This window comes from Colletotrichum higginsianum, chromosome 3 (genome assembly GCF_001672515.1).
Source record: "Colletotrichum higginsianum IMI 349063 chromosome 3, whole genome shotgun sequence".
NCBI classification, from domain to species: domain Eukaryota; kingdom Fungi; phylum Ascomycota; class Sordariomycetes; order Glomerellales; family Glomerellaceae; genus Colletotrichum; species Colletotrichum higginsianum.
Window position 1 is genome coordinate 5,905,175 of NC_030956.1, and position 25,283 is coordinate 5,930,457.

The 25,283-nt window shown below is 46.4% G+C and overlaps 7 protein-coding genes across 7 annotated transcripts; 4 read left to right on the forward strand and 3 right to left on the reverse strand.

Annotated features, from left to right (window-relative positions):
• Nucleotides 1–389: 389 nt before the first annotated feature.
• Nucleotides 390–3,461, forward strand: CH63R_05332 (Subtilisin-like protease; the record flags this gene model as incomplete). Its single annotated transcript, XM_018300307.1, has 3 exons — nt 390–1,116; nt 1,184–2,141; nt 2,204–3,461. 3 exons carry the CDS (start codon nt 390–392, stop codon nt 3,459–3,461), a joined length of 2,943 nt encoding a protein of 980 aa, XP_018161553.1.
• A 982-nt stretch (nt 3,462–4,443) lies between these two features.
• Nucleotides 4,444–4,734, reverse strand: CH63R_05333 (O-methyltransferase family protein; the record flags this gene model as incomplete). Its single annotated transcript, XM_018300308.1, has 1 exon — nt 4,444–4,734. The coding sequence occupies one exon, from the start codon at nt 4,732–4,734 to the stop codon at nt 4,444–4,446; it is 291 nt and encodes a 96-aa protein (XP_018161554.1).
• A 2,004-nt stretch (nt 4,735–6,738) lies between these two features.
• Nucleotides 6,739–8,607, forward strand: CH63R_05334 (C6 finger domain-containing protein; the record flags this gene model as incomplete). Its single annotated transcript, XM_018300309.1, has 1 exon — nt 6,739–8,607. The coding sequence occupies one exon, from the start codon at nt 6,739–6,741 to the stop codon at nt 8,605–8,607; it is 1,869 nt and encodes a 622-aa protein (XP_018161555.1).
• Nucleotides 8,608–10,686: 2,079 nt separating this feature from the next.
• CH63R_05335 (Major facilitator superfamily transporter) lies at nt 10,687–12,529 on the reverse strand (the record flags this gene model as incomplete). The annotated part of the gene is made up of 2 exons (XM_018300310.1): nt 10,687–12,103; nt 12,180–12,529. The coding sequence occupies 2 exons, from the start codon at nt 12,527–12,529 to the stop codon at nt 10,687–10,689; spliced, it is 1,767 nt and encodes a 588-aa protein (XP_018161556.1).
• A 1,990-nt stretch (nt 12,530–14,519) lies between these two features.
• CH63R_05336 (Ent-kaurene oxidase) lies at nt 14,520–15,622 on the forward strand (the record flags this gene model as incomplete). The annotated part of the gene is made up of 3 exons (XM_018300311.1): nt 14,520–14,697; nt 14,988–15,152; nt 15,240–15,622. The coding sequence occupies 3 exons, from the start codon at nt 14,520–14,522 to the stop codon at nt 15,620–15,622; spliced, it is 726 nt and encodes a 241-aa protein (XP_018161557.1).
• A 1,871-nt stretch (nt 15,623–17,493) lies between these two features.
• CH63R_05337 (Alternative oxidase) lies at nt 17,494–18,846 on the forward strand (the record flags this gene model as incomplete). Its single annotated transcript, XM_018300312.1, has 1 exon — nt 17,494–18,846. One exon carries the CDS (start codon nt 17,494–17,496, stop codon nt 18,844–18,846), a length of 1,353 nt encoding a protein of 450 aa, XP_018161558.1.
• Nucleotides 18,847–19,495: 649 nt separating this feature from the next.
• On the reverse strand, nt 19,496–20,763 carry CH63R_05338 (uncharacterized protein; the record flags this gene model as incomplete). The annotated part of the gene is made up of 4 exons (XM_018300313.1): nt 19,496–19,808; nt 19,865–20,066; nt 20,148–20,362; nt 20,495–20,763. The coding sequence occupies 4 exons, from the start codon at nt 20,761–20,763 to the stop codon at nt 19,496–19,498; spliced, it is 999 nt and encodes a 332-aa protein (XP_018161559.1).
• Between the last annotated feature and the right edge of the window lie 4,520 nt (nt 20,764–25,283).

The following is a 25,283-nucleotide window of genomic DNA, read 5'->3' on the forward strand; positions in this document are numbered from 1 at the left end:
TTCTGGTCACAAGAGACGAGATTACCGGGCGATCGGATATCTACAGCACCTACCGGATGCTACCTAGGCCGGTGGCTACATGTAACGCCAGACCAACAGGACTGGAACTTCTGAGAGTGGTTTTATTGAGAGGCAATTTGCATCGCAATTCTTATCGTGAAGCACGTCTTCGACATTCGCGTCGCGGTACTCCTCGCAACTGTCATCGAGACCAAGCGACTTCCTGAGAACATGTTTGAATTCTTTATATAATCCTTCATTTGACCATGAAGTTTGCTCTACTTGTCCGTAGTGTTCTTACAGCCCTCATGTAATTTCTCTTACCACGCTCTTTTCACTTCCTGTACCCACATTCGCTTGCTCACTTACACTCATTTACAGCTGCTATCATGAGAATTGACCCTCGTGCTCTGGCAGTTGCGGCAGCATTGACTACGCCAGTCCTTGCCGCAACTCGTCCTGGCGCAGTTGTCAAAGCCAGCCCGGCGCCCAGCGTTGGGTTCATCATTGAACTCGAGTCCAATGAGTCCATCAACGGTCGTGGTCTTGACGAAGACGCCCACTCGGCGTTTCATCGTCGGGCCGAAGACCTCTTGGACTATTCTGTACGCCACGAGTTCAAGAACCCCGAGTATTTCTACGGACTGTCGATCAATGCGAACAACGATACCAATGTCGATGCTCTCCTCGCCTTGCCTCAGGTCAAGAGGGTGTGGCCGAACAGATACTACGACCGTCCCATCCCTGTTGGCTCTGGCCGACCTATAAAGTCGCCGAACCCTTCTGTGCCGGTTGGAGTCAATCCTATCCAACTACGGGACACAGCTCAAGTTGTCACCATCAATGGCACCAGTGATGTGATCTCCAGTCTGAGGATGACCGGCGCTGACCAGGCTCATGCTTTGGGCTTGACCGGAAAAGGCATCAAGGTTGGCTTCCTGGACACCGGCGTCGACTGGCGTCACTCCGCCCTCGGAGGAGGGTTCGGAGAAGGATTCAAGGTTGCTGGAGGATACGATCTGGTTGGTGATGACTTTGAGGGCTGGAACGACCCAGTTCCGGATGACGATCCGCTCACCACTTGTCTCGATGGTGGTCATGGCACGCATGTTGCTGGTAGGTTGAATCTCCCGAGCCAAAGACGCGCCGAATTCGCCTTACTGACCCAAGTTTCATACTGCAGGTATCATTGCCGCCCGGGATCCAGTAGGTGTTGGATTCGGCATCGTGGGAGTTGCTCCCGACGCTTCTCTGTATGCTTACCGAGTACTCGGCTGTATTGGAGGCGTCACCGATGATATCCTGATGCAAGGATTCGAAAAAGCTGCCAGCGACAGCGTTGATCTCATCAGCATGTCTATTGGCGAAACGGCCATTTGGGAGACAGGATCGCCCTACACCACACTTCTTGAGAAAATCCAGTCGCAAGGCATCGGCATCATCATCGCTGCCGGAAACGAGGGCGATACGGGTCTCTATGTATCCTCAGCACCGGCACATGACCCGAGTGCCATCTCAGTTGGTTCTGTCAGCGACCTGCACTTCGCCACCGCGTACAACGCCGCCGGGTCGGACGGCTCAGCCATAGAGTACGGTCGTGTGGTGCCCCTGAGCCCCTCAAAACTCTTCAATGTCTTCGTCGCAGATGACGAAAACGGCGAGTGCGTGGACAAGGCGTGGACCAAGGCCATTGCGGATTTTACCGATAAGGAGAGCGTGGTCGCCTTGGTCACCGCCAGCAGCAACTGTTTCTACGAGATCGTTGACGAGCGGGGCAGCTCATCCGGCTTCAAAAATGTTTGGTCGTGGTTCCCTGACGCTGATGACATGTCAATCGATCAGCCGGGCTCGTATGGAGACATCGACACGGTCAAGGTGAGAAAGGCTGAGGCAGACAAGATTTTGTCTGGTATCGCGAACCAGGGCAACAACTTCACCCTGAGCTTCGAGGATCAAACGGTACACCAGATTGACCAACCCACCGGCGGCACCACCTCATGGTTCTCGACCTTTGGCCCTACCATGGAGATGTCTTTGAAGCCCCAAGTGTCTGCACCCGGCGGCACCATCCTCAGTACTTGGGTGACTTCCAACGGATGGGGATACGCTGTCATTTCCGGCACGTCCATGGCCACACCGCAGTAAGTCTGGTCCTTCACAACACAGTGCTCAAGTTTGCGAAATGTTCTGACTATTCTCAAAGCCTTGCTGGTTGCTACGCTTTGCTGAAGCAGAAGTTTCCTGATCTTAGCCCCCAGGAGATTGCGAGACGATTGCAATCATCGGCAGAGCCCTTGAAGCAGTACAACGGCGACGACATCCTCACGACAACGGCGCAACAGGGCTCTGGACTGGTCAACGTTCTGAGAGCAATCACCTCCGATACCGTGTTTTCGGCCACCGAGTTCAACCTCCGCGACACGGCTGGTCCTGTTGAGCGGAACTTCACCATCGAAAATCGGTCTTCTGCGCCCAAGACTTACACGCTAGGCCACAAGCCAGCCGCGGAAGTGGATGCGCTGCCGCAAGCCAAAAGCAGCGACGTCAACGAGATGTTCTACTGGACCTTGAACTTCAAAGCCATCTACGCCAGTGTGTCGTTCCCCGCAGAGTCCATCACCGTACCTGCCGGTGGTAGAGCAACGGTTGAGTTCACCGTCACGCCTCCTGTTGTAGACCCTGCTCTCTTGCCCACCTACAGTGGCTTCATCACCGTCGCCAATGGCGAGGATACTTTCTCGATCCCCTATCTTGGCATTCCATACTCACGCCGAGATGTTCCCAACATATATGTGGGAGATGTCAAAAACCTTGATGCCGCTCTGCAGCCTCCATCAGGTATACCGACATTGCCCTTTGTCAGTTCTTCCGATACTGGCGTCCGTGTTAGCGAGAAAGCCATCTTCACCTTCCCGGCCAAGGCGGTCGCGGAAAACGAGACACGCGGCTCGGATAACGACCCAGTCATCACTGTCTTCATAGACCAACCGTCAGCATATGTTCGCCTTGACACAGTGCCTGTTGATCTCGCCTCTAACGCCGCCTATAACTTCACCCCTTCTTCTTTCGGATACCTCCCGGGAGCTGACCCAAATGCAACCTTTTTCACCAACACGACAACAGCCTACCCTCCTTTGGACCTCGACTCGCTTGACCATGTGGCAGGTGTCAAGAGTTATGGCCTTGTTGGCTCCATGTACGGCGGCGACAAGCCCCGTGGCCTCACTTCGATTAACTTTCGAGGCTATAGTGTTTACAGCACAGAGTGGACATGGGGGGTTGTTGAGTTGGCTAACGGCACGATTTACCAACTGCCGAATGCCGATTATCGTGTGTTGGTCCGCGCGCTTAGATGGGGAGGCGACTTGAACAATGCAAATGACTACGACAGCTGGCTGAGCCCTGTTATCGCGGTAAACATCACAGATCCCGGAATGCCCAATCCGTGGCTCTCTATCTAGATAACGGCAGATGAAGGCTTGGCGGAATTGGGCGGGGTTTGGTGCAGTGCTGCAACAACACCGAGTCAGTGTGTGCCGCCACTACCGGCAACAGCTCCAGTACGTAGCCAATATTGAATCATGAATGCTTAGACTTTCACTGGCGGTTAAGGCGGCAGTTAGACTCGGTTTCAGGTCAATGGAGAGACAGTCATTAGACCCAAGATAATCAAAACAATGTTAACTTGCACAATGTTGGTGCACCTCTTGTCTCATTTTGTGTACTGCACGGTAATTCTTTACCCCCCAAGATGAATGTAGGATGTCTGAGCCTCAAGCATCTTGTTGTGTAGCATTTAGAGAAACTCGAACCGAAGCTAACATTGGGATCTGTAGATTGCATATGAGGCTGCAGTCGACGAGAGCTTCCCCACGAGGATAGTCGTAGTGGACTCTGGCAACCTCTTAGCGTCGCTGATATACAGCCTCGAATCTACCTCTTTGAGGAGACTGATAGACTCATGCAAGCTACGCTCCTCGCCGCCGGACAGAGACATCATACCAAACGTCATAGAGAATCGCCGCAACAGAGGGCAACTCGCCCTGGACAATTTGATCACAGATCAAAATTCAACTTCGCCGTTTGTCCATCGCAGGGACGATCTGCCTCAGGATTCCAACACATGCCTCGTCAGGCCAGTCGAGGAAGATGTGTCGAAAAAAGTATGCTGCGGCAGCTTTGTTCCGGCAATTGGATTAGCAGGTACTTTGATAGAAGCAGCAGATACCTGAAGTGCATACTCTTGACTGACTGGGAATTTAAAAAAATTCTTGCTCTTGCAATGCCAATGCCAAGTCCGAAGGCTCGATGTCGTAGAGGCTGTTACTCTTGCGATGGTTCTCGGAGGCTAATGCGTGTTTGTCCTGAACCACACAACGTAGCCCTGCTCCGGGGTGAGCAATTAGAATCTCTCGACTGACTTGGGCCAGACCGCCGCAGACGTCAAAAAATAAATCCTCCATCTTCAGCAAGGCTCGCAAATGGGTAAGACTTTGGGATCTCGCCGATATTGTTGATGGTCACGGCCCTCATAGCTTGGTTGAAATTATCGCTGCGTTCCTGGTTGAAATTGGCAATGTGATCCCAGTAAGTACCCTCATATCCAAATTGCAAATTGAAACCGAAGGCATCATCGGGCTTAGGGTTGCGATAACCGATTTGCCGTAATGCATCCGGCTCCCGGCTGGCAGATCGAAACTCCTCATCCAGACGGCGCAGAAGAAGGTGGTGCATATCGGCCCCTTGCATCGCCCATGACACAGAATCTTGTCTGTGCATCTGGCCGTGGCTCCGCGAAAACGTACTTGGTCATGACGACTCGCCTGATGCGAATGAGCAAGCCCTCTCCTCCGTTCACTGCTCGAGCTAACTTTTCAAGAGAAATCTGGCCACGCTGGGGATTGTGGTCCCCAACTCTCAGATCGAGAACGACTTTCAAACTCGAGTAAAAGTGGAACTGCTTCCACATATCAGATACTTGGGGAAAACAACTATCTTCGTTAGCTATTTTGAGTGGTAGAGGTTACATGCTCGGAGAGAGCTGAGAAATAGACTTGTTCCGGGTCTAAGGTTGTAGCGAGAATCTGCTGCGCAAACTCGACGACCCGTGCCTTTTCTTGAAGACCCTTTTCACTTTTCAAAGCGGCCCATGCATGAGGGGGTGCTTGGCGTCAGTGAAGGCTCGGGAGGGTTGTCTTGATGTAAGTAATGGCTGTACGATGCCATTGACATTCATTAGTTACGTGTGGGGTTTTTCGACGACTCTTCGACGAGATAATAGTCCTTTGGGTTGCCATGGTGAAGCAAGGAGATAAGGTTGATGATCAAGAACACTGAACGAAGTTTTGAGGCATGTTATTGAGGATACATCAAGCACGTGTGAGGCAAGCCTAGTCTAAATGGTTCATATCGGCATTTGCCATCAGCTCACATCGCGGACGCCGCACTTTTCTGTGGAGCAAACATCTCGGTCTCGGTAAAGGTAGTCCTGCCCGATGCTTCCTCAGGGGCCAACCTTCCCTGTCGAAATTGGAGTTTACTGGTTTCAACGGTTAAGCTTAATCCTCTTACTCGCGTTCCATGCGCGTTTTCCACCTGGAAAGGCGTACAGAGGCTTTGCAAGTTTTATCTGATTTAAGTTAGTTGGGGTTTGGGAAAACCAACTTTCAACTTGTGACTCGTTTTTTGGCATGAATCATTTGTAGGAAGGTAGCTGTAATTCCTTAGCAAGTTTCGAAATTCAAAGTTTGGAAGCGATGATTAGTTTAAAGACTTCATGATTAAAAGATTTGCAGCGGAGCTCGATGCAGCTCAGAGTTCACACCGGCCTAATCCAGTGGGGTGGCAACTTGAATCGGTGTTTTCTATCCCTGTGATGGACTATGAGGCAAGTTGTTGTTGTTGGAATGCCGACCGGATTGTCGATGGGAAAGTGGAGACACCGTCATCGTTGGGCCAATCAAATCACACGGATCCATCCGCGTCAGAGTGGGTCCGTCTGGCCAGCCAAATCACGGCCTCCGTCGATTGCCATCCTTCACTTAGAACCTTCCTCCTACACAACCAGCAATCAACGAATAACCTCACAATATTGAGACTGTTCGCTCAATTGAATGACCTTTCGATACTAGCAGTTGTTCAGCATCGTCACAAATGTACAAGCAACGGCATTTATGTCAAGGTTCTGGGGGAATTCTATGCCCCACGTCAAATTCTTTGTGTGCGAGAACGTGATAGTTCATCAAAGCGTCGTCGGCATTACAATCCGCAAGCCCAAGCTTTCCATCAGCCGCACAACGTTTTCACCAACATAACCCGCCCTCTCGCATTAGTCAAACATCTTGGAAACTTTGAACTGATACGATGGGGCTTACAACCCTGCTGGTTACCACCCTGTTGGAAACAACCCTGTTAGATGCAGTTATAAAGTTATCCGACTCATGTCGCGGAGTGTGGTGGCCCGAACCTGCAATCCTGATCGCGCAAACAACCGCGTTCTTGTTTGCCAATTGAGTTCTGCAAAATACTCCTCATTCATAGATAGAGGGGAAGAAGGGCCAAAATATCCTGTGGACACAAATTTGACTAAGAATCAATCGTACTTCACTTTCAAAGCTCAACGCTACACCCGTTCTTCACAACTACCTACCATCAACTGGTGGCTACGCTGCATACTTTGGCATTCCTTAACTCAAAAAACCTATCCAATTTCTTCTACTTCCATTCTTGATTGCCCTCATGGTTTCAGATCCGGTACTTTTCACCGTCGATAGCAATAGCCATGCCCAAAGTAGCCACAACAGCAGTGGCAGCTCACGAAGAAGCGCCTGTGACCGTTGCCGTGCCCACAAACTCCGCTGCGTGAGGCCATCCGGAGGAGACTTCATAGGCGAAGGCAACGAAACAACGTTACTAGCGTGCGAGCGATGCGTCAAAGCAGGCGCAGAGTGTCTGCGCATGGTGCGTACGCGTCGGGCACCCATCCGAACAAGTGGCTATGAACAGCGGCTTGCCCACGGCCCCTTCTCACCAACGACCATCTACAAACGACCCGGCAATGCCAATCGCCTTTCTCTATCTGGTGCTGGCGACAATGGATACCGGGATTCAGGGCAACGTGCTCCCTTTCCCTCGCCTGCGTCGACACAACACCCAGACGAGGGCCGTATTGCAAGTCAGTTGGCGCCAAACTCTGTCCCGACGACAACCTTTCAACACAACTTGATCTTCGAACCCACTGTATCAAACGCCGTTACCTTGCCTCCAGACTTCCACTCGTTACTGTCGACGGAAAGCGACTTGGGTCCCGGCCCTAATATGGCATGTGATCTCGGCGAACTCGACCCGGACATGACCAACTCAGACTCTACTTTGGAAGAGATGATGGAGACCGAGGTTAGGCTGGCCCATCGGCTTCGCGATCCTGCCGGCGATGTGGCCAGTTCGAACAACAGCAGTCATCAGATGGGTTTGCAGAACAAACACAACACGAACGGCCCCCCCAACACGAAAAACGAGTGCCTGAATCGGCTCGCAAGGCTCAATCTGAAACTTCTGGAGTGTCTAAGCGCTGCAGAAGACCAACCCATAGCACTCGAAGACATATTGGCTTATACAATACCCTGCACCTCCAGCATCTCCAACGGCACCGCTGCCGAAACCATGCCTTGCAAGAACATCATTGGCATCTTGCTCGAGAGCTCTCAGGCCTTTTTGGAAATCTTAGTTCGCCTCAGAACTTTGATGGAGTCCCAGGAGGAGCAGCAATATTGTTATTCGTCATCAAACTCAGATTGCTCTTACCTGGATTCACAGGATGTCACCGACTTCTTCTCCAACGAAGACACAGGAGGCGTCCATGAACCCTTGTCCGAAAAAATGGGAGATGATGTCGAAAAGGACGATAGAGAGAACATGGGAGCCCAGTACCCAGGTCTCAAGACCTACCAGTCCTTCAGCACACCAGCGCCGGCAGCAGCCAATTTGTTGTGCCACCAATCTGGCAGATTCTGTAGCAGCCCAGCAACATTCACAATTATGACGTGTTATCTGTGGTTATTCCACGGATTTGAGGTGGTATTTGCCGCCATTCACGATGCGCTTCTGGCGCAACAGCACCAACAGCAGTTGCGGCAACAAGGCCCACAACAGAAGCATCAAGAGGAGCGGTGCCAAGGCCAGACAAATGATAGACCTTTGGCGTCACCGCTGTCACCTCTTAGCTCGAGAATGCTCAAGGGTGATAAGAAGAACGCAGGGCCCTTGGTTTTGCCAGACATCCGCCTTGGGGGATTTCACCTGGATGGCCATCCCCATCTGCAGATTGAGATGCTTATTCATCTCAGCTGTCAGATACTGCACAGAATCGAAACTACCTTGGGAATTGACTCCACTGGATCAGGAAACCAGGCACCCGCTCAGCCAACAATGCCATCAGCTCATCGGGAGAGCGGTCTGCTTGATCCGAGATGTACCCCGGCCTTTCTTCTTGTTTTTATGCACGGCGCTAGAGTTGGTGGCGAGAACTGTCAGATGTCGGCTCGATCTGCTCTAGCTGGAGGTGTGATAAAGAATATCAGAGGGATTTTAGATAGTTCGCGAAGCTAAAAGATCAATCTACAGGTTTTCAACAAAGCCTCAATAGGCAGGTTTGCTGAAACCAAGTCAAGTAGATCAAATAGACTTAAAAACAGCTGTTCAGAAGCAATTGCGCATTTTCATCATTGTTTTGTGATCCATTTTTCTTAATGCTCTTCACAACCTCCAACAACGATTGTTCAATACCTTCTATCAGACGTAGCTTTTTGATCCCCCACTTTGTGACTGTGAAATGGTAACCTGTAGGGAGAATGCTGTTATCATTCAGGTTGACGGAAGATGCCATTCATGAGTCACGTAGGTTCTATTGAGTCAGGGCTCATTCCATATCGCTTTTCCTTTCATGCAAAATCGTATCAATTTGCCAAGGGAGCTTAAGAGGGCAGTCTGCCTGAGCAGAGGAAAACACTGCAGGTCATGACTCTAGCCTAGAACACTAGCAAGGAGGTTGCTGGTCCTCTGAAGGATGCGTTAGTTGTTTTTATTTCCTGTAAAATCCTCTATTCTTTGAAAGTTAGACTATGATTCTCACTAAGCTTACAAGTCTAACACATTGCAAACGTAGAAGAACAGCCACTTAGATCTATCTGTTTTGCAACAACAGGAGTCAAAATGACAAACTAACCTTGGAAAGGTGCCCAGCTTTCCTGTCCCAGAAAAGCTTAGGCAGCCATCGAGTAAGAATTAATTCAAAAAGTTAAAGCTTGCTGCATAGATATAGGAAGTCAAGCTTTTTTTGTGTGCTCACGTTCTGGTACAATACATTGCATCATGATACTACTATCCTTGATGAGTACTTTAGAATTCTTGTGCACGTCCAACACAAATCCAGCCAGTAAGAGTCATTAAGGCTGTGGATCACAGCTCCATGCTACGGGAGCTTAAACTTACCCTAACACCATAATAAGTCAATATTGTGCAATACCTGGCCTGCAGTCGAAACTGAATGCGTACTATCCTATCAACCGCGGCTAGCCTCCAAATGCAGGGTAGTAGCCAACAACAGCAGGCCAAAGTCACTCACCTTAGTTTCTAACAAATGCATTAGCTTTTAGTGCTTTTAGTGCCTGAAGCTGCAGCAGCCTCAGTTGCCTCTTTTAGTGCTTTAGGTGCATTAATGTACTGCAGAGAAAAGTAGAAATAGAGGTGGAGACTGGAGCCTTGCCGCGGTTGATGGGATAGTAGACGCTTGGAACCTGATGGGACATCCGACTTGAGTCATAAAATTGTCCGAGTCACGCCCTGCAGTTTGCCAAGCCAAGCGCGGTTGCGTCAAGTCAGTCGGGTAATTATGCAGTAAGCGCGAACTTTATAACCCAAGCCCCCCTTCTTGTTAGTCAAGGTCGGTAAGTTCGTAAGTTCCAGGCCAGCGCCATGCAGATGACGGATGCTACAAAGAGGTCTCCCACCGGGTGCGAATGGACCTCGCTTCCTTCAAGCCTGGAGACACCCAGTCTTGCCCCAGAGTAGATGATTCCTGATTTGATGATTGGGCTAAAGTTTCTGGCAATATGTTGGTCGGAAAGCTACGCCTTTTTGGCGAAAACAAGGTACTATCACAGCTGATGGGAAACAACGGCCGCAGTGATTCCGATTCCGCTTTTGCGCCCGCAACGCTGTGATCGATCAACGGGACCTTCGAGGCATCCGCAAGAATCACACTTTCCTTGGTTTGCCAACTTCACTGAACGCAACACATTGTAGAGTACTCTGAAAGTTGAAGCGCTCAATGTTGGACATGAGTGAGAATATCTTGCCTCTGCATTTGAAGCGGAGTCGGTTGGAGTTGCACTTGACTTGGCCACCACAATTGCAACTTACCCGGCCGTATCTTCGATATCACATTACAGCCTGGGCAATGGAAAACATCTTCCTCCGATACTATTCGTGTTGTAAGGAGGACCAGGAGACAATTTCACAACTATATCGGACATGGCGTTCCTACATCGCCTATCTATTGTTGAATGAGGATTATCTTCTCGTTATCTCATTTCACTTTGTGGAAGCTTGATGCGATGCGCCTGCCAGCGTGTTCAAATTTCCTAACGGGAGCATCAACCTAGATTCAAAGCCATTAAAATGGCTCAGCTATTCAGCCTTTGTCTCTCGCTCCTTGATGCCAAAATCATCCGACGTTTGTTCTGTACGTGTCTCCAAGTTCTTTTCAGCAAGCACAGCGATCAGGCCGATCCCCGCGAACGCGATCAGTATCTGCCATACTCGCCGCAAGCTCATCTCATACATGCTGATGATAAGTCCTCGATCTGGGTCAGTGAACGAGTCAACAAAGCCTCGTGACGCTTTTTCATACGCCTGACCAAGCTCCAGGCCCGCTTTCGCTGCCGGATCTAAGTCTAAGCCTTGAGATGAAAGTAGCTCATCAAACCGACTGTTGAAAATGGCGGCCGGAACAGTAACGGCGAAGACGGTGGCAATGCTCCTAATGAATGCAAACGCGCTGGTGCTTGCGGCGTTGAGCGAGTCTGGTAAAGCGACTTGGACAGCAGTTAGAAGAGACGCGTTGGGAAGCCCGACGCTGGCGCCGGCAATCAAACTCGTGATAACCGTTACCGCCAGGGATGTGTTGCGATCGAGCAGCGTAAAGACCCCCATAATCACGGTCTGCAAGGCATAGCTGGCGACATGGACCATTTGAAACTTGCCGAGCTTGGTGACCAAGGCACCGCCAATTGCGGCCGTTATACAGAAAGTAATGGAAAACGGGAGTAGAAGCACTCCTGACCTCGAAGGAGATACGAGCTGGGTCGACTGGAAGTATAACGGAAGAAAGTAGAGAACGCCTGTAGACACCATGAGTTGCATGAATTCCGCAACATAAGCGCCCACCGAGGTTCTGTTCTGGAAGAGGGATATCGGCAGTGCCGGGTGAGGGCACCAAGACGATGCTTCGTAGGCAAGAAACAGGCCATGGCCGAGAATACCGAGTACGAGTGTCGTGATCACCACGGGGTGAGACCAGGAATATTTCGCACCTCCGCCGTAGGTAAGGGCGTAGAGTAGTGATGTGACGGATCCGCAGAGAATCAACAGGCCGATAATGTCGATCTTCTTAAGCTTTTCCATAGGAGTCGATCCATCGTCCTCGCGGTGTTTGAGCTGGAGGGAAAAGAACAGCAGGACGAGGCAGGCCCCGCCGATTGGCAGGTTCAGGAAGAAAACCCAACGCCAAGACACGCGGTCAACGATCAAGCCGCCAAGTAAGGGACCAAGAACGGAGCCGAGAACGATGAACAAGAACAGAAACCCCATGAACTGTCCTCGCTCCCGCAATGGTAGAAGGTCGCACAAGATGACCTCGACAAGTACGTTGATTCCGGCGGCACCAAGTCCTTGAACTGCTCGTCCCCCAATCAACTCACGGGCAGAGTTAGCAGTGCCGCAAACGGCGGAACCCGCCGAGAATATTACCACGGAGACCATCATCGGCCATCGTCTACCCCATATGTCGGCTATCTGGCCGTAGAGGGGCTGGACAGCCGCGCTTCTCCCCATCGGTAGTCAGTCCAAGTCCTGTGATTCAGGGGAGCGGTCGTGCGGAATTGGGGGCAAAAGAAACACACCTGGTAAGAAAATAGACATTGATGACCCAGACATAATCCTCTTTAGCATTGACAGAGCGCGTAATGGCCGGAAGCGCGGTCGACATGATGCCTCCTTCCATTGCGCTCAAAAGGGCCGTGACAGCCAAGCTAACGAAGATAGCCCAGAAACGCCACCCCCGGCTGCCAGCTTTAGTTTCAGAGAGAGAGTCTTCACCGGGCTGGGAGATTTCGGCGGACGGCTGTTCAGCCTTTCCAGTATGCTGTTTTTCATCGCTAAGGATAGGCAACTCCTGTGCTTCGAGTCCACTGACGTTCGTTTGGTATTCGTTCACCGCGTTCAATCCTGTTTCTGAACTATTCATATTCATGATGAGGTGATGCAGAGTAAGCTAAAAGCAGAGGTTGAGGTTGTTTGAGGGTTGGCTATTGGATGTACAATTTGCCCATCTAACCGGCTTATTCTATTTGCTGCCTGGTGTGGTGCTTCTTATCTATCGATTGTGATCATGTGGGAATCTGAATTCTGATCGCCCTGGACCATACCCGAGTCATAATACCATTCTTGTGCGACTCTCGCTGTTGCATGACACTTCTAAGTTTGGTGCATTCTACAACTACCAAAGGACACTGACCACACATGGCCTGGGTGAACCTTAGTTACAAAACTTTGAGCTCCGATTCAGATGGAGTACTTGACCCAAAGAGGAAATATCGGGCCGAACACCGAATCAATTTGTGGAAAAAAGCAGAACGGCAAGTGTGTGTAAGATGTGTTGATTTATAAGAAGATGATAAACAACGCGACATTGCATGAATTGTGGCAAGAAGTTTTTAAGTTATCTATTGCTTGTAAGTTATTAAGCCTCTAATGGCATTTCAGGAGTAATTAGTGCCTAGATTAAGTTAGAGGATAAAGGGCTAGGGTCTAACTTAAGATAATTAATGCGACCTTATAATATAACTATTATAGTACTAAACAAGGTAGAAACTTTCTATTAGATGCTAGCTAAGTATGTAAATAATAGAGAAAACTCTATATAATTATTACTTATAACGTAGTTCACAAGTGAATGAATCATACAAGTGAGTGAATCACTTCTTATCGCTAAGAAAACCCTAATTTCTAAGTATTTATTAAAAAGCGAATCTTAAGCTATAGAAGACCTAGTTTTAATTGTTACATATCGATAAGAGTTATATTTTAGAATATAATAGTATATAAATCCTATTCTACTTTAATCTCTTTATATAAAGATAAGCTGTTATCTTAAGGCTAGATAAGGGTCTATCTATATCTATAAGAGATATAGTACTGTACTTATTATTAAAGTATTATTTATTAGAATGTAAGTCTTATCGTTATACAATAATAAAAACTAGACCTTTTTTAGTTAAAGATTCGCTTTTAATAAATAGTTAGAACTTAGGGTTTACTTAGCGATAAGAAGTGATTCACTTACTTGTATGATTCATTCACTTGTGAACTACGTTATTAATTAGTCTCTTCTTATTATTAAAGCATTAGCTACTATTCAATACTTTCAGGCTTAAATAGTAGATAGGACTAGAATTCTACATCTAAGAGATAAATCTATATATTTAAGTCTTAATTTAGATACAGTAAGTCCCTTGTCCTTCTACTATTTAAGTATTTATGTAATTAAAAATAATAGAATAGAGAACTTAACTAATTTATAAAGCTACTATATTAAGTATTTTCCTTACTAGCTATAAGGATAATATTATAACTTTATCTACTAAAGTAAGAGGCTTAACTTAAAGTAGAAAGAAGAAAGTTATAGATCTTTTAAAGATCTTTAATAGCTATATTAATTATTTTTTGGCTTTATTGTATACAATATATACTTAGCTAAGTTAAATATAGGCGTTAGTTTAATAGTTAATTTTAGAATACTTATGTATCTATAGGAATTATTTAAAAGACTTCTAAGATATTATTAACTATATTAAAGATAGTCTTAATTATAAGACTATTTACTATAGTAATACTAATAACTTAGAGCCTTCTATATACAATATTAAGCAACGTTCTAATGCTAACTGTAGTTCTTATAAAACATTATGAAATCTATTTCTCACTATTTATATACTTGAGATAGTGGCTACATATTTTAGAAATGAAGAAAACAGAGTTAATAGTTACTTTATCTGCTATAGAAGCTGAATTTAAAAACGGTAGGGTTTAAACTTTCTATTCTTATTTGTGTCTGCGGTTCGTCTCTGCTAACAGCACTTGATTAATCTCCCAGAGGGATAGACCATTATCCATCGAACTGAAGAGTGACATATTAAACAGCCCGTCTGAATGTAAGTATCTTCGAAGAAACTGAGGAAGCAATGGGCCTCGAGTTGCCACAGTCAGCCAAATGGAACGAAGTCAACATAAATGCCAAGCTTCTCTGCATCATCGCGATGACCTCTGGTCGGGCATTTGTAAGCCCTGAGCTGTGCAGGGACGAGATACATCTCGACGCATCCATCAACTTCACCAAGAATCTTATCATTGCTGTGTATGGTATTGCACTTTTGCCATCCATACTGCGCCCTTTCATTGCGCACTGGCTGCCGATGACTAAATTCATACACATGGGCTTGCGGAAGCTGAGGCGGTCTTCTGACCCATCGTCACTTCGCGTAAAGAAGCAGCATTGAAGGGAAGCCGATTGGAGCACGAAGACATGCTTTAGTGGATGTTTGATGCCTAGACGAAAGTTGGCGAGCTTACTGACCGTAGCCTTGCAATAGCGCAGGTCTATGCTAGCTTTGTTGCCATTCACACAACCGCAATAACAGCAACTAATGTAGTTTACTGGCTGGCAGCGAGAACCGAGCCTGTTACGCTTCTACTAGAGGATGTACAACAAGCCCTAACTTACATAGAAGGCCAATTCACCAGTACTTTGCTACAGAACATGAAGAAGCTCGATAGCTTTATACGCGAGATCAAGATAGTTATTCCACTCAGTGCCAGTAAGTTCCACGTCAGCCTTCTAGTGTAGCGAACCAAGTGTCTTTGGATTCCGTAGAACTTATGCCCTGCAATTCAACCAGTTATAGATTTCTATCTTCGAAAAGTAGTGAAATTATTCCAACTTCCAAATGGGCAAACGATCCCAGAGGGCATGTTCATCGAGGTCCCAAGTATAGGAATCAACGAGGATCCAGAGATCTTTCCGATCCCAGACGTGTTTGACGCCCTACGCTTCGACAAGCTCCGTGAGGACAAAGACCAGTTGGTAGAGGTTGTGAGCCAGGCGCAATCCGAGAGCGTTGGGACCACCCATTTGACGTTCAGCTATGGTAAGCATGCTTGCCCTGGCCGGGACTTCACTGTCAACGAAATCAAAATGATCGTCGCCAATCTTTTTTGTCATTATGATATAAAATCACCGGATGGTGTGAATGGAAGGTATCAAAATCTCGCTTTGGCGACCAGGTGAGTAATCTGGGAACACTCGCTCTTTTCGAAAGACGTGAGACAAACTGACGCGAACCTTGAATCTTAGAGTGTTCCCAACCCTTTAAAGACTATACTAGTTAGAATATTACAAGACGACGTCGGGAAGCAGACTCTGTACAAACACAGAACAGTCTATCTTTTGCTACAGGTCTGGTTTTGCCTTAGATTTGTGAGCTACCGGCGGGTAGTCTAGCAAGATATATTGTAACATCCGTCTCATTGGGTCTGCTTCGTACCATGAATTGCAATAATCCTTTCTCATCGAGGCACTAGGATGTACCTGAGTTCTCCAGTGTGTCTTGCAGTGATGCGCCAAAGTAGGTCATCTCACTGGAAGGAAACCCGCCTTTCTCACCGCTAGGGTCAATATTTTTAGGCAATCTGACATGGTAATAAAATTGGCGTTTCCATTGAATCTCATCACATCCTTTCTGAGAAGATGCTTGCCCATCAGAACAGGGTAGCTGTCACGGTCATATGATAGTGAACTCACTGCCAAGTATATATATATATATAGAAAAGCTGAAATCACTAATGAACTACCAGACAGGCATAATAAAGCTCTTTATGACGGCCTCATGTAAGTCAAGTCATATACATGGTCCGATCCGATAGTCTAGGCCTGATAAAATATCTCTACCGGGTCTACCCTGTTCCTCTCCGCACCACGCTGCTCCGATCCGCACCAAGCGGCTGCCAATCTGCGAGATCTACGCCCTTTCTAGAAACAATAGGACCCTTCTAATCTATGATACCTAAATGTTTATGGAGCTCTCTACGGCATGTATCGGTACAAAATGTGTTTAGCATAGAACAGATAGAACAAACGCACATTGCGAGATAAGTCAAATGAGATCGGTATTTTCAGGGTGACATATCTTAGCATTTGAAGGACTTTATCCTCATAACTAAGCAAAAAGGTCTAAATAATGAGGATAGATAGGATGGCACAGGCTTGACAGGGAGCCGTCAACGCCACCATATCTGCAGCTGAGGCTGACAAAATTCTGCATGCTACAGCACAGTGTGATTATAGACAGAGGTCAGAGCACTGAATTCTTGTAAACCGTTTTAATAAAGATAAGATAATCTTTAAACTGAAAGTTGCAGTTTTAAGACCAACTTAAGTCTATTCGTTGTTATTACTATGCATGAGTTGCTGCTTATTGTTAAAGGAAGCTATCTAAAGATCACACGTACACATTATGTAGAAACCAATATGTGCAACCAATTTGTATGCATCTGTGAAGGTCTCGATGAAATTGCCAAACCAGCTTGGATAATATCTGCATCGGGTTGTTCTTCGTGCGCCAGGTACCAATATCTCCTTCCGCAGCTAAGTCCCTGACAGTTCATGTTAGTTTCTCGATCCACCCTATGTCATTGCTGTCTCATGACCGTGGCGTGTTCTCAATGTGATGGGCACGCAAGGGGGCCTGCTTGGAATGACCGGTGTGGCCAGCTAGCGGACCCGTATTTGAATGTTCGCTGAACGCAACTCATATGTCAATAATTCCGTGGTTCGTGAGGCGGGACGCTAGTCTACAGGGATGATTCGAGGGAGGGGGTTGGGAGCCATGCTTCTATGGATGTGGCAATCCGGTGGAAAGACGCAAAGGAGTTAGCCGTTTTTCATTGCTTACATTCCCTTCATGTGGCGTGTCCTAGTTTCCCACCAACCCGCCTTAGAAATGAACTCTGCGACCTGTCCGCAATTTCCCTGACGTTCCGCGCATCTGTTTCTGCGTCGCCAGTCTGTCCGTTAATGGGCCTTTTCTCCCCCCTTCCCCCTCCCCCCGCTCCCGTGCTGAGTTTACTATCTCTGTATTTGTTCAATCTCAGTATCCCATGATGGCGTCGAACGAGAGATCTTCGTTGATGACTCATGTCCAATCCAAAGCAACCAAAGTGGCTTTTTGCATTTTGATCCTTGTTTGGGGTGTATGGATGTTCTCCGCCGAGATACGACTTCTCCGGGACACGACTGTGACGCCAAATCTGTTATCGACGGGAGCCGAGTCAGAGGAAACGAATCAATACGACGCTGCCGATGCTGCATTGATAGGGCTTTGCAGTGAAACACAATGGACGAACGGACTTTGGCTGAGCTGCCACAGCGACTGCGGACCAAACAAAACATCTATTTGTGGTGGAGTTAACAACGCACGCAACAGACTTCAAACTTGCTTGCGCCTGGCCATTGAGATCGGCGCTGGGGTCATATTTCCATACGTGACGGAGCGTTCCGAGGATAATCTTGGAGAAGTCCAGCATAGCGTCATTTGCCCAGACAGATGGTGGGACATGGAGAAGCTGACAGAGTCGATGGGCGAGCTTTGCCCCGGCATGCAAATCTCGCCGTGCGATGAGAACCCGAATATCGATCGCATCGTGCCCCTCACGCCACGGCACTATAAGGAGCGGCCACACTACAACACCACCTTCAGTACGTTCGTTACCAACGATCTTGCTGCCAAAGGAGTCTCTATGGACGACGTGACACCAGAGAATCCGCTGCTGTTGCGCTATTCCGATAGCCATATAGCGTGGGACTACCGCGCTTCGGGCGAGTTGAGCACACTGCGCAAGGCGTTGTTTCGTGCGTTGCCGCACAACAGGACGCTCCTGGCCATCGGCGACGAAGTTTTCGATTCCGATGGACTCCAGGGTGGGAACTACGTTGGCATCCACTTACGTGCCGAATACGACTGGCCAACATACTGGGGGACGCCCGCCCGGCAGATGGAGATGCATGCCGCCGAAGTTCGCCGCATGAACGCGGGAGCGTCGGAACCCACCACCAACATCTACATTAGTTGCGGCGACCGGGCAACTATCCAAACTTTTCGCGACCTCATGGCAGCCGATAACTACACTGTTCACGACAAGTGGACTTTACTGGCGGACCGCCCTGAGTTACTAGACATTGTCGACCATCTACCGTTCGACCAGAAGGGCGTGGTCGAGTACAACGTGCTTGTGCGGGGCCGGTACTTCCAGGGAAATCTCATCTCCACCATGTCATCGCTGGTAACGTACACACGGACTATGGACCAACCGGACTTCTTCAAGACGTACATCTACCCAAATACTCAACGCTGGGGCTTGGATCGGATCTACGTCGAGCCTCTGATAATGAAGGGGGATCAATATACCAAGGAGTTTGTGATTGATGGTCAGGATATTATGGACGCCTTCCCGTAGGGTGCAGCAGATTTGACGTCCTTGCGATTTAAATTATAGAGTAATCCAGTTCACTTCGTTTAATTTCGTTTGCATTCAGATCTTTATCGTAGCATAGGAGCACTGGGAAAAAAATTTGTCAGTCCGAGTAGCTCTTGAACGAAAGACTCAGCACTCACACCAGTGACATACAACCAAGCCGTCTCAGTGCAACGGTAACGACGAAATAACAATAGTGTTGGTATCACAGGTCACTTAAGTGATAACGAACGGTCTTAATAGATGAGGGTATTCGTGGATTCGCAGGTGTGTAAAAGAGAGGATCTAACGTGAAGGGTAGGAAGGACGAAGGCCGTGATATGGATGGCCAGGCGGACCCACTCTGACGGAGATGAATATGTGTGATCTGATTGGCCCAGCCAGGCCGATGTCTCCACTTTCCCATCGACCATCCGATCGGCATTCCAACAAATTGAAATATAGATTTCAATTTGTAAATTTGTGTCATCAGATCATGTACACAACTATGCATGTGTTGAAATAACAATAGATTTCAATTTGTAAAATTTTATCTACCAGGTCATGTACACAACTATGCATGTGTTGACCTGGTCCTAAGATCGATAGAATAACCTTGACGATCCGGCAGTACATACGCCTCCAACCATGATCAGTGGTTGTGAAACAGTATGTTCTTACTGTCTTTAACGTTGATCATGGTGTATTCCGCCATTATTGGGTCTTTGTTGGACGCGCCCAAGGTCACAGCAAGCAGATTGGGCTCTGTCCACGTAGCACGCAGTCCACGTGATTCGAGGCGCTCCCACCAGTCGAGGACAGTCTTCGATGTCACACCGCTGAATAAGTGGATTTCGACCATTAGCTGACCAATGGGCAGCTCCTCGCCGGAAGCAGAGAAGTCTTGGTGCAGGCCGTCCATGGCTTCGAACTCTGCTAGCTCAATGTCCATCTTGAGAATGTCGCTAGAGAAAGTATTAAAACGATGCTCGGGGTTCAGTTCTAGACCCGGAAGACTAACATGTAGGTATGGCCGTTCATCTTCATCAAGTCGGCAATGCTGTAAAAGGGAGGTGACTTGCTCTCATCCGTCTTGCCAGCAATGCCAACCTGCTTGAAATGGGCTCGATCACGATTGCTGGGCTCCAGCTGCTCCCCAAAGTCAACGACGGAGAAGTCGTAGGCCCAAACTACGCAGTTCGTACGGCTAAGCATCTCCTGTTCTGCAATGAATTGCTATTAGCATCCACGTAATCTATTTAAAAATAAGGAGGGGGAATACAGCCACTAGGAAAGATACTTACCAAAACTAGACTCATCACGAACCCCAAAGGAGTAGATGATACACTCCCGATCCTTAGGGTAATTCTCGTATCGTGACATGCCGCATACCCATTTGCCACCGTCTCCCATGCGGCCAATGCGCTCTACATCCCAAGGACAGTTGTAAGCTGCTGGAGCGAAGTCCCAAATGGAGTACGGACTGGCGAAGTATGAGGGGACGTCGGTTGCAGGGAACCTGAGCGAGGAAATTGTTTAGCAACGCTGCATATTCAAGGAACAAAAAACAAAAGGCATAGCCAGCCGAACACGCCGTGTGTGTGGAAGACATTTGGGAAAAGGGTTGCTGCAATAGCGAGACTTAACTTACAGAGGCAGCTTGGAAACATCGCCGAAGTCCGCAGCAATCATTTCATGACGCTGCTTCACCGTCTTGGCCCATATTCTCTCGGAGCGAGCCATGAAATTCGCCAGGGACTCTCGGTCACTGTACCTGTTGGCGAAACTGCCGACCTTCGAGCTTGCCCAGTTGCTCACTTGACCGCTGGGCTGTGAAAATCGCAGAAATGCCACAATAAGCGTGGCTGCAGCCGCTAGCCAGAGCATCTGGGAGACGCGACGATTGTATTTAACCTCCATGTCGGTTTGCGGCACCGGGTTCTGTCTGTCGTGATGTTATCCGCTTCGAGGCTGAGGGGGGAGATACAGTCTTGCTCTCTGCAATCTAGCGCAATGGCTTAAAATTTTACAACGAGCTGTAGAGGAAAGAAGAACGGTTTCCCTGCAAGCCCGATGAGTTGGAAGCTATTTATTAGAAGTGATCCAGTATTGAAGTGGTTTCTACGTTTAAGGGAAGTACTTGTTTACGAGGTGAGACATTGTCTTTGGCGTTCAACACATCGCTCCCTAAAGCGTTTCTAGTATCTACGCCATGCCGCATAGTGGCTGGGAAAGCAGGGAGTAGAATAGCGACAGGCCCCATGCATAGGACGCTAGTACACTAGGGAGAGTTTCCACGGACGCCCTTAATACCTAGCGTGGTACTAAGGTGATGAGGAGACTTTTTGTAAGACAATGCAGTGTTGCTAACAGATCAGCGGGCCAAGAGACCGCAAATAGGGAGCTGTGATTGTGGCGAGAGCTAGCAAGCCGAGACTCGAGGATAAAGCTTGACATATTACCCTGTGTGGAATGAATTGTGGCTTAATGAAAGCGGCAACATTGCTTGAGATGTTGGTCTTGCGACTTTGAGCATTCCAGCTTCCAACCTTAGATTCCATGGAAAGAAAGAATGAGAACACATAAACCCTGTGAATTATTTGTAGTTAAGACAACAACATCCCTTACATACCTTTTCAAACCATCTATCATTCTTACTCGGCTGGTAAATGACGCTATTAATACAGCCCTCTTAGCAGGCTGTTGCAGTCTAATAGGGAGAATAAGCTGCGCGCGCAGTGAAAGGGCTTGTTGAAAGTACTCTTTAGGCTATATATAGGACAAACGAAAGGTGGATCCGAGTAGCAAATAAATGTAAAGTATTAATTAGATAGGTCTAGCTTACTAAAAGTAGATTTTCTAGATTAAGATTTATAGTATAGGTAGAGTATAGCTACTACTAGTAGTATAAACTCTTTAAATTGCATGCATGTAAAATATATAAATAATTAACTTATATAACTTTGTAGAGGACTAAAGGCTATAGTAGTACTATGCAGCTTTTATAATATTTAACTAATAGCTAGTAAAGAAGCTACTAATATAAGTAAATATAAGATTAAAGATAAAAAGAAGGCTAAGTAGGCTTAGCCTTTACTAACTTAGATAATAGTAAGGAGATTTAAAGTATATAAGTATATAATACTTAGTATACTAAAAGTGTGCAGTATAATTAGGACTATAGTAGTATAGTAACTTAAAAGAAATACCCTAAACCTCTAAGGCAATACAAGATGCCTCCTCAATTGACTTAAGAAATTATTCCAATTAGGCTACTTTAAGTCTCCTAATTAGACTTCTTTCTAACTTAATTGAAGGAGTAGACTTTCCTAATTGTCTTATATTATTACATTTGAAGGTAAGTAATAAGAAAGGCTCTAGTTTAATCTAAAGGATCTGTATAAAAAGTTTAATAAAAGTAAGTTTTTATTTTTTTATTCTAAGTCTAATTAGCTCTATCTCCTTATATCTTTCGCTTAATTAAACCTAGCTTATATAATATATCTCTAATTAGAGTTAAGAAAAGGAAACTATTTAGACTAAATACCCTACTCTATTCTAATACTAACTCTTATCTTTTTACTTTTACTAATGTACCTATATAGTAAGATTAAGATTAGGGTAGGAATATAAGATAGAATATCTTAAATAAGGATAAGATAAAAAGTAGGCAGAAAGGTTGTATATTACTTGCATGCATAAGGTCTAAAGTCTAAGGTAAATAGAGGGGGAAATTCCCTCTATTTATAATTCTGCCTAAGGGATAAAATCCTAGATTATTAATACATATTATTATATGTGAAAATACACTTATAGTATAGTGTATTTATCTGGTATGTAGGGCTGAAGTCCTTGGTATGAAGGGCTGGCCTGGAATGCTTCTACTAGTCTGTATGTAGACTAGTATGTCTGTAAATCCTTATATACAAGATATGCAGATAAATTATACACCATTCTATAGCTAAAATTATAAGGATTCTAAATATAAAACCCATTTACTTATATCTCTTTTAGTTATAGAGATATATGCAATTAAGTATATAAGTATTTTTATAAATAAGCTTCTTTATTCTTAGTGTAAGTTGCAGATTATAGTAAGTTGCGCACTTCCTTATTGTATATAAAACCTCTAGTTTTTAAGTATCTTTTAAAAATCTATTTTAAGTTTAAAAAATACTATATTTTTAGTATTAATATTTAATAAGAGTTAAATTATAGGAAATAATACTATAGAAACTCTAATCTTAACTCTATACTTAAATGTCTTATCTAGAGAGCTAAATAAGCTAGCTTATATAATACTATATACTAATTAGACTAAGAATGTTTAGAATATTATTTCCTATAATTTTACTCTTATTGAATGCTAAAACTGAAAATATAGTATTTTTTAGCCTAAAATAGACTTTTAAAAAATAATTAAAAATTAGGGATTTTATGTACAATAAGGAAGTGTGCAACTTACTATAATTTGCAACTTACTATATAAGTATATTACCTTATAATTATTTTAAGTAATTCTATATAACGTAGTTCACAAGTGAGTGAGCCACACAAGTGAGTGAGCCACTTTTCTACTACCCGTACAACAATGTGTAAGAGAAATCAACCACAACGCCTTAAATTAATTTAAACTATTTAGAATCCTCTTCTTCAGAGGTAGATTCAACTTTCTGACATGTGCGAGCATTATGTCCAGTCTCTCCGCAGATGCCACATCGTCGCGCGCGCGTTTCTGTCCTCCTCGCACGACCACTACTTTGACCTGTTTCTACCTGTAACTGCTCTGTTACATCAATTTGAGACTTTATATCTTTTGCCTGATTGATTGTAAGTGTTCCACCTTTCTGAAGCTGTTTTTTTTTCGTACGGCGACGGCGGCTCATACGCTCATTTGCCTCTTGATACTCAGTCATTTGTGCCTGCATCAAAACCTGGTTATGGGCTACCACCATAATTCCTTTCTTCAGCTGCTGCATATACCCAATAATTGACGTTGGGGAGCTATTCTGATGTCGTACGATGCGATTCGTAATAAAATCAGAATGTGAATCGAATTCAATTGGGTTGTTTGGCGTCTTTGGGACCCAAGCTGCTGGTAAGCCAGCAGAAGAACCTGGAGGTGATGGCGTACGAAGCTTCACATCTAGCTGTGAAATCACATGTTCCGGATCGTACGGGACAAGGCCAGTTGCTCTAAAGCCTGCTTGAATGTTTGATGTTGTCATTGCCTTGTCGTACGCCTTATAAAAGGCTGGGAGGAAGTCTTCCTTTGCAATATGCGTAATGTGCACCCGCATAAGGACCTCAATTTCTTGGCCGTACGCCCGTTTTAAGGGACTAAAGCACCCAACATCAAGCGGCTGGAGCTTGTGCGATGAATGAGGGGGCATACAGAGCGTAATAATGTTCTGCTCCTTGCAGTATAGCTCAAAATCGACAGAATGGTGGCTTTCGTGGCCATCAAGGATGAGGAGGCGGTAAGCACCCTTCGTACGACTCCTTGTATGGAAATCAAAGTGCTGTACCCATTCTAGGCCTTTCTCATTTGTCGTCCAACCATTTTCTGTAAGTGTAATTACCCAGTCGGGTGGGAGGGGGCTGTTGCACGTCCAGGAGTCAAGATGGACCTTGCCTGCAAAGATGATGTACGGCGGGATAGAATAGCCGCACGACCCAATGCCCTGGATTACTGTAACCCATTCCTGATTCCCTTGTTGTGCTCCTCTTGGCTTGCCACGTCGTTCAGAGGCTGTAACAACCATTTCAGAGGACATCTTGCCCATCGCAAACCCAGTCTCATCAAAGTTATAGATATCGGTATCGTCTATCCCGTACTTCGCAATTGTGTTTCGTACGAGGGAAAACCACGCGCGATACGCGTCCGGATCTTCGCAGAGGACTCTCTGATAGTCGATTCTTCGATTAAAACGCGTCTGGAGCTCAGGTCGTCGTCGTACGAAGTTTGAGGCCCAGTTTGTTCCGACGCGTCGCGCGCCGCGGTCGCGAAGCAGTCGATCGGCCATTTCTCGAACAGCACTAAGGCGTGGCGAAAATGCTCGCGAATCCAGGTCAACGATGTATCGTACAATGGTCTCCTCTTCGTACGAGGTTAAATTCTGGCAGGGTGGTCGGATATCGCGTCTGGCAGGTTGGCCATGGTATCGTCGTTGGAGGGTTGCACGAGATACTTTGTAGTGAGATGCAGCCTTTCGCACGCTTAATTTTGGGTCGGATCTGAGCGCATTTAGCGCTAGGACTAAATCGCTTTCATTTGAATGTTGTACCATAGTTGTAGGTGGAGAAAAATAAAGGGAAAAGTAGGTTGTACGAAATTCTAGAAAAGTGGCTCACTCACTTGTGTGGCTCACTCACTTGTGAACTACGTTAATTACTATAGAAATTACTTATTATTATTAAGTAGATATTACAACCTAATA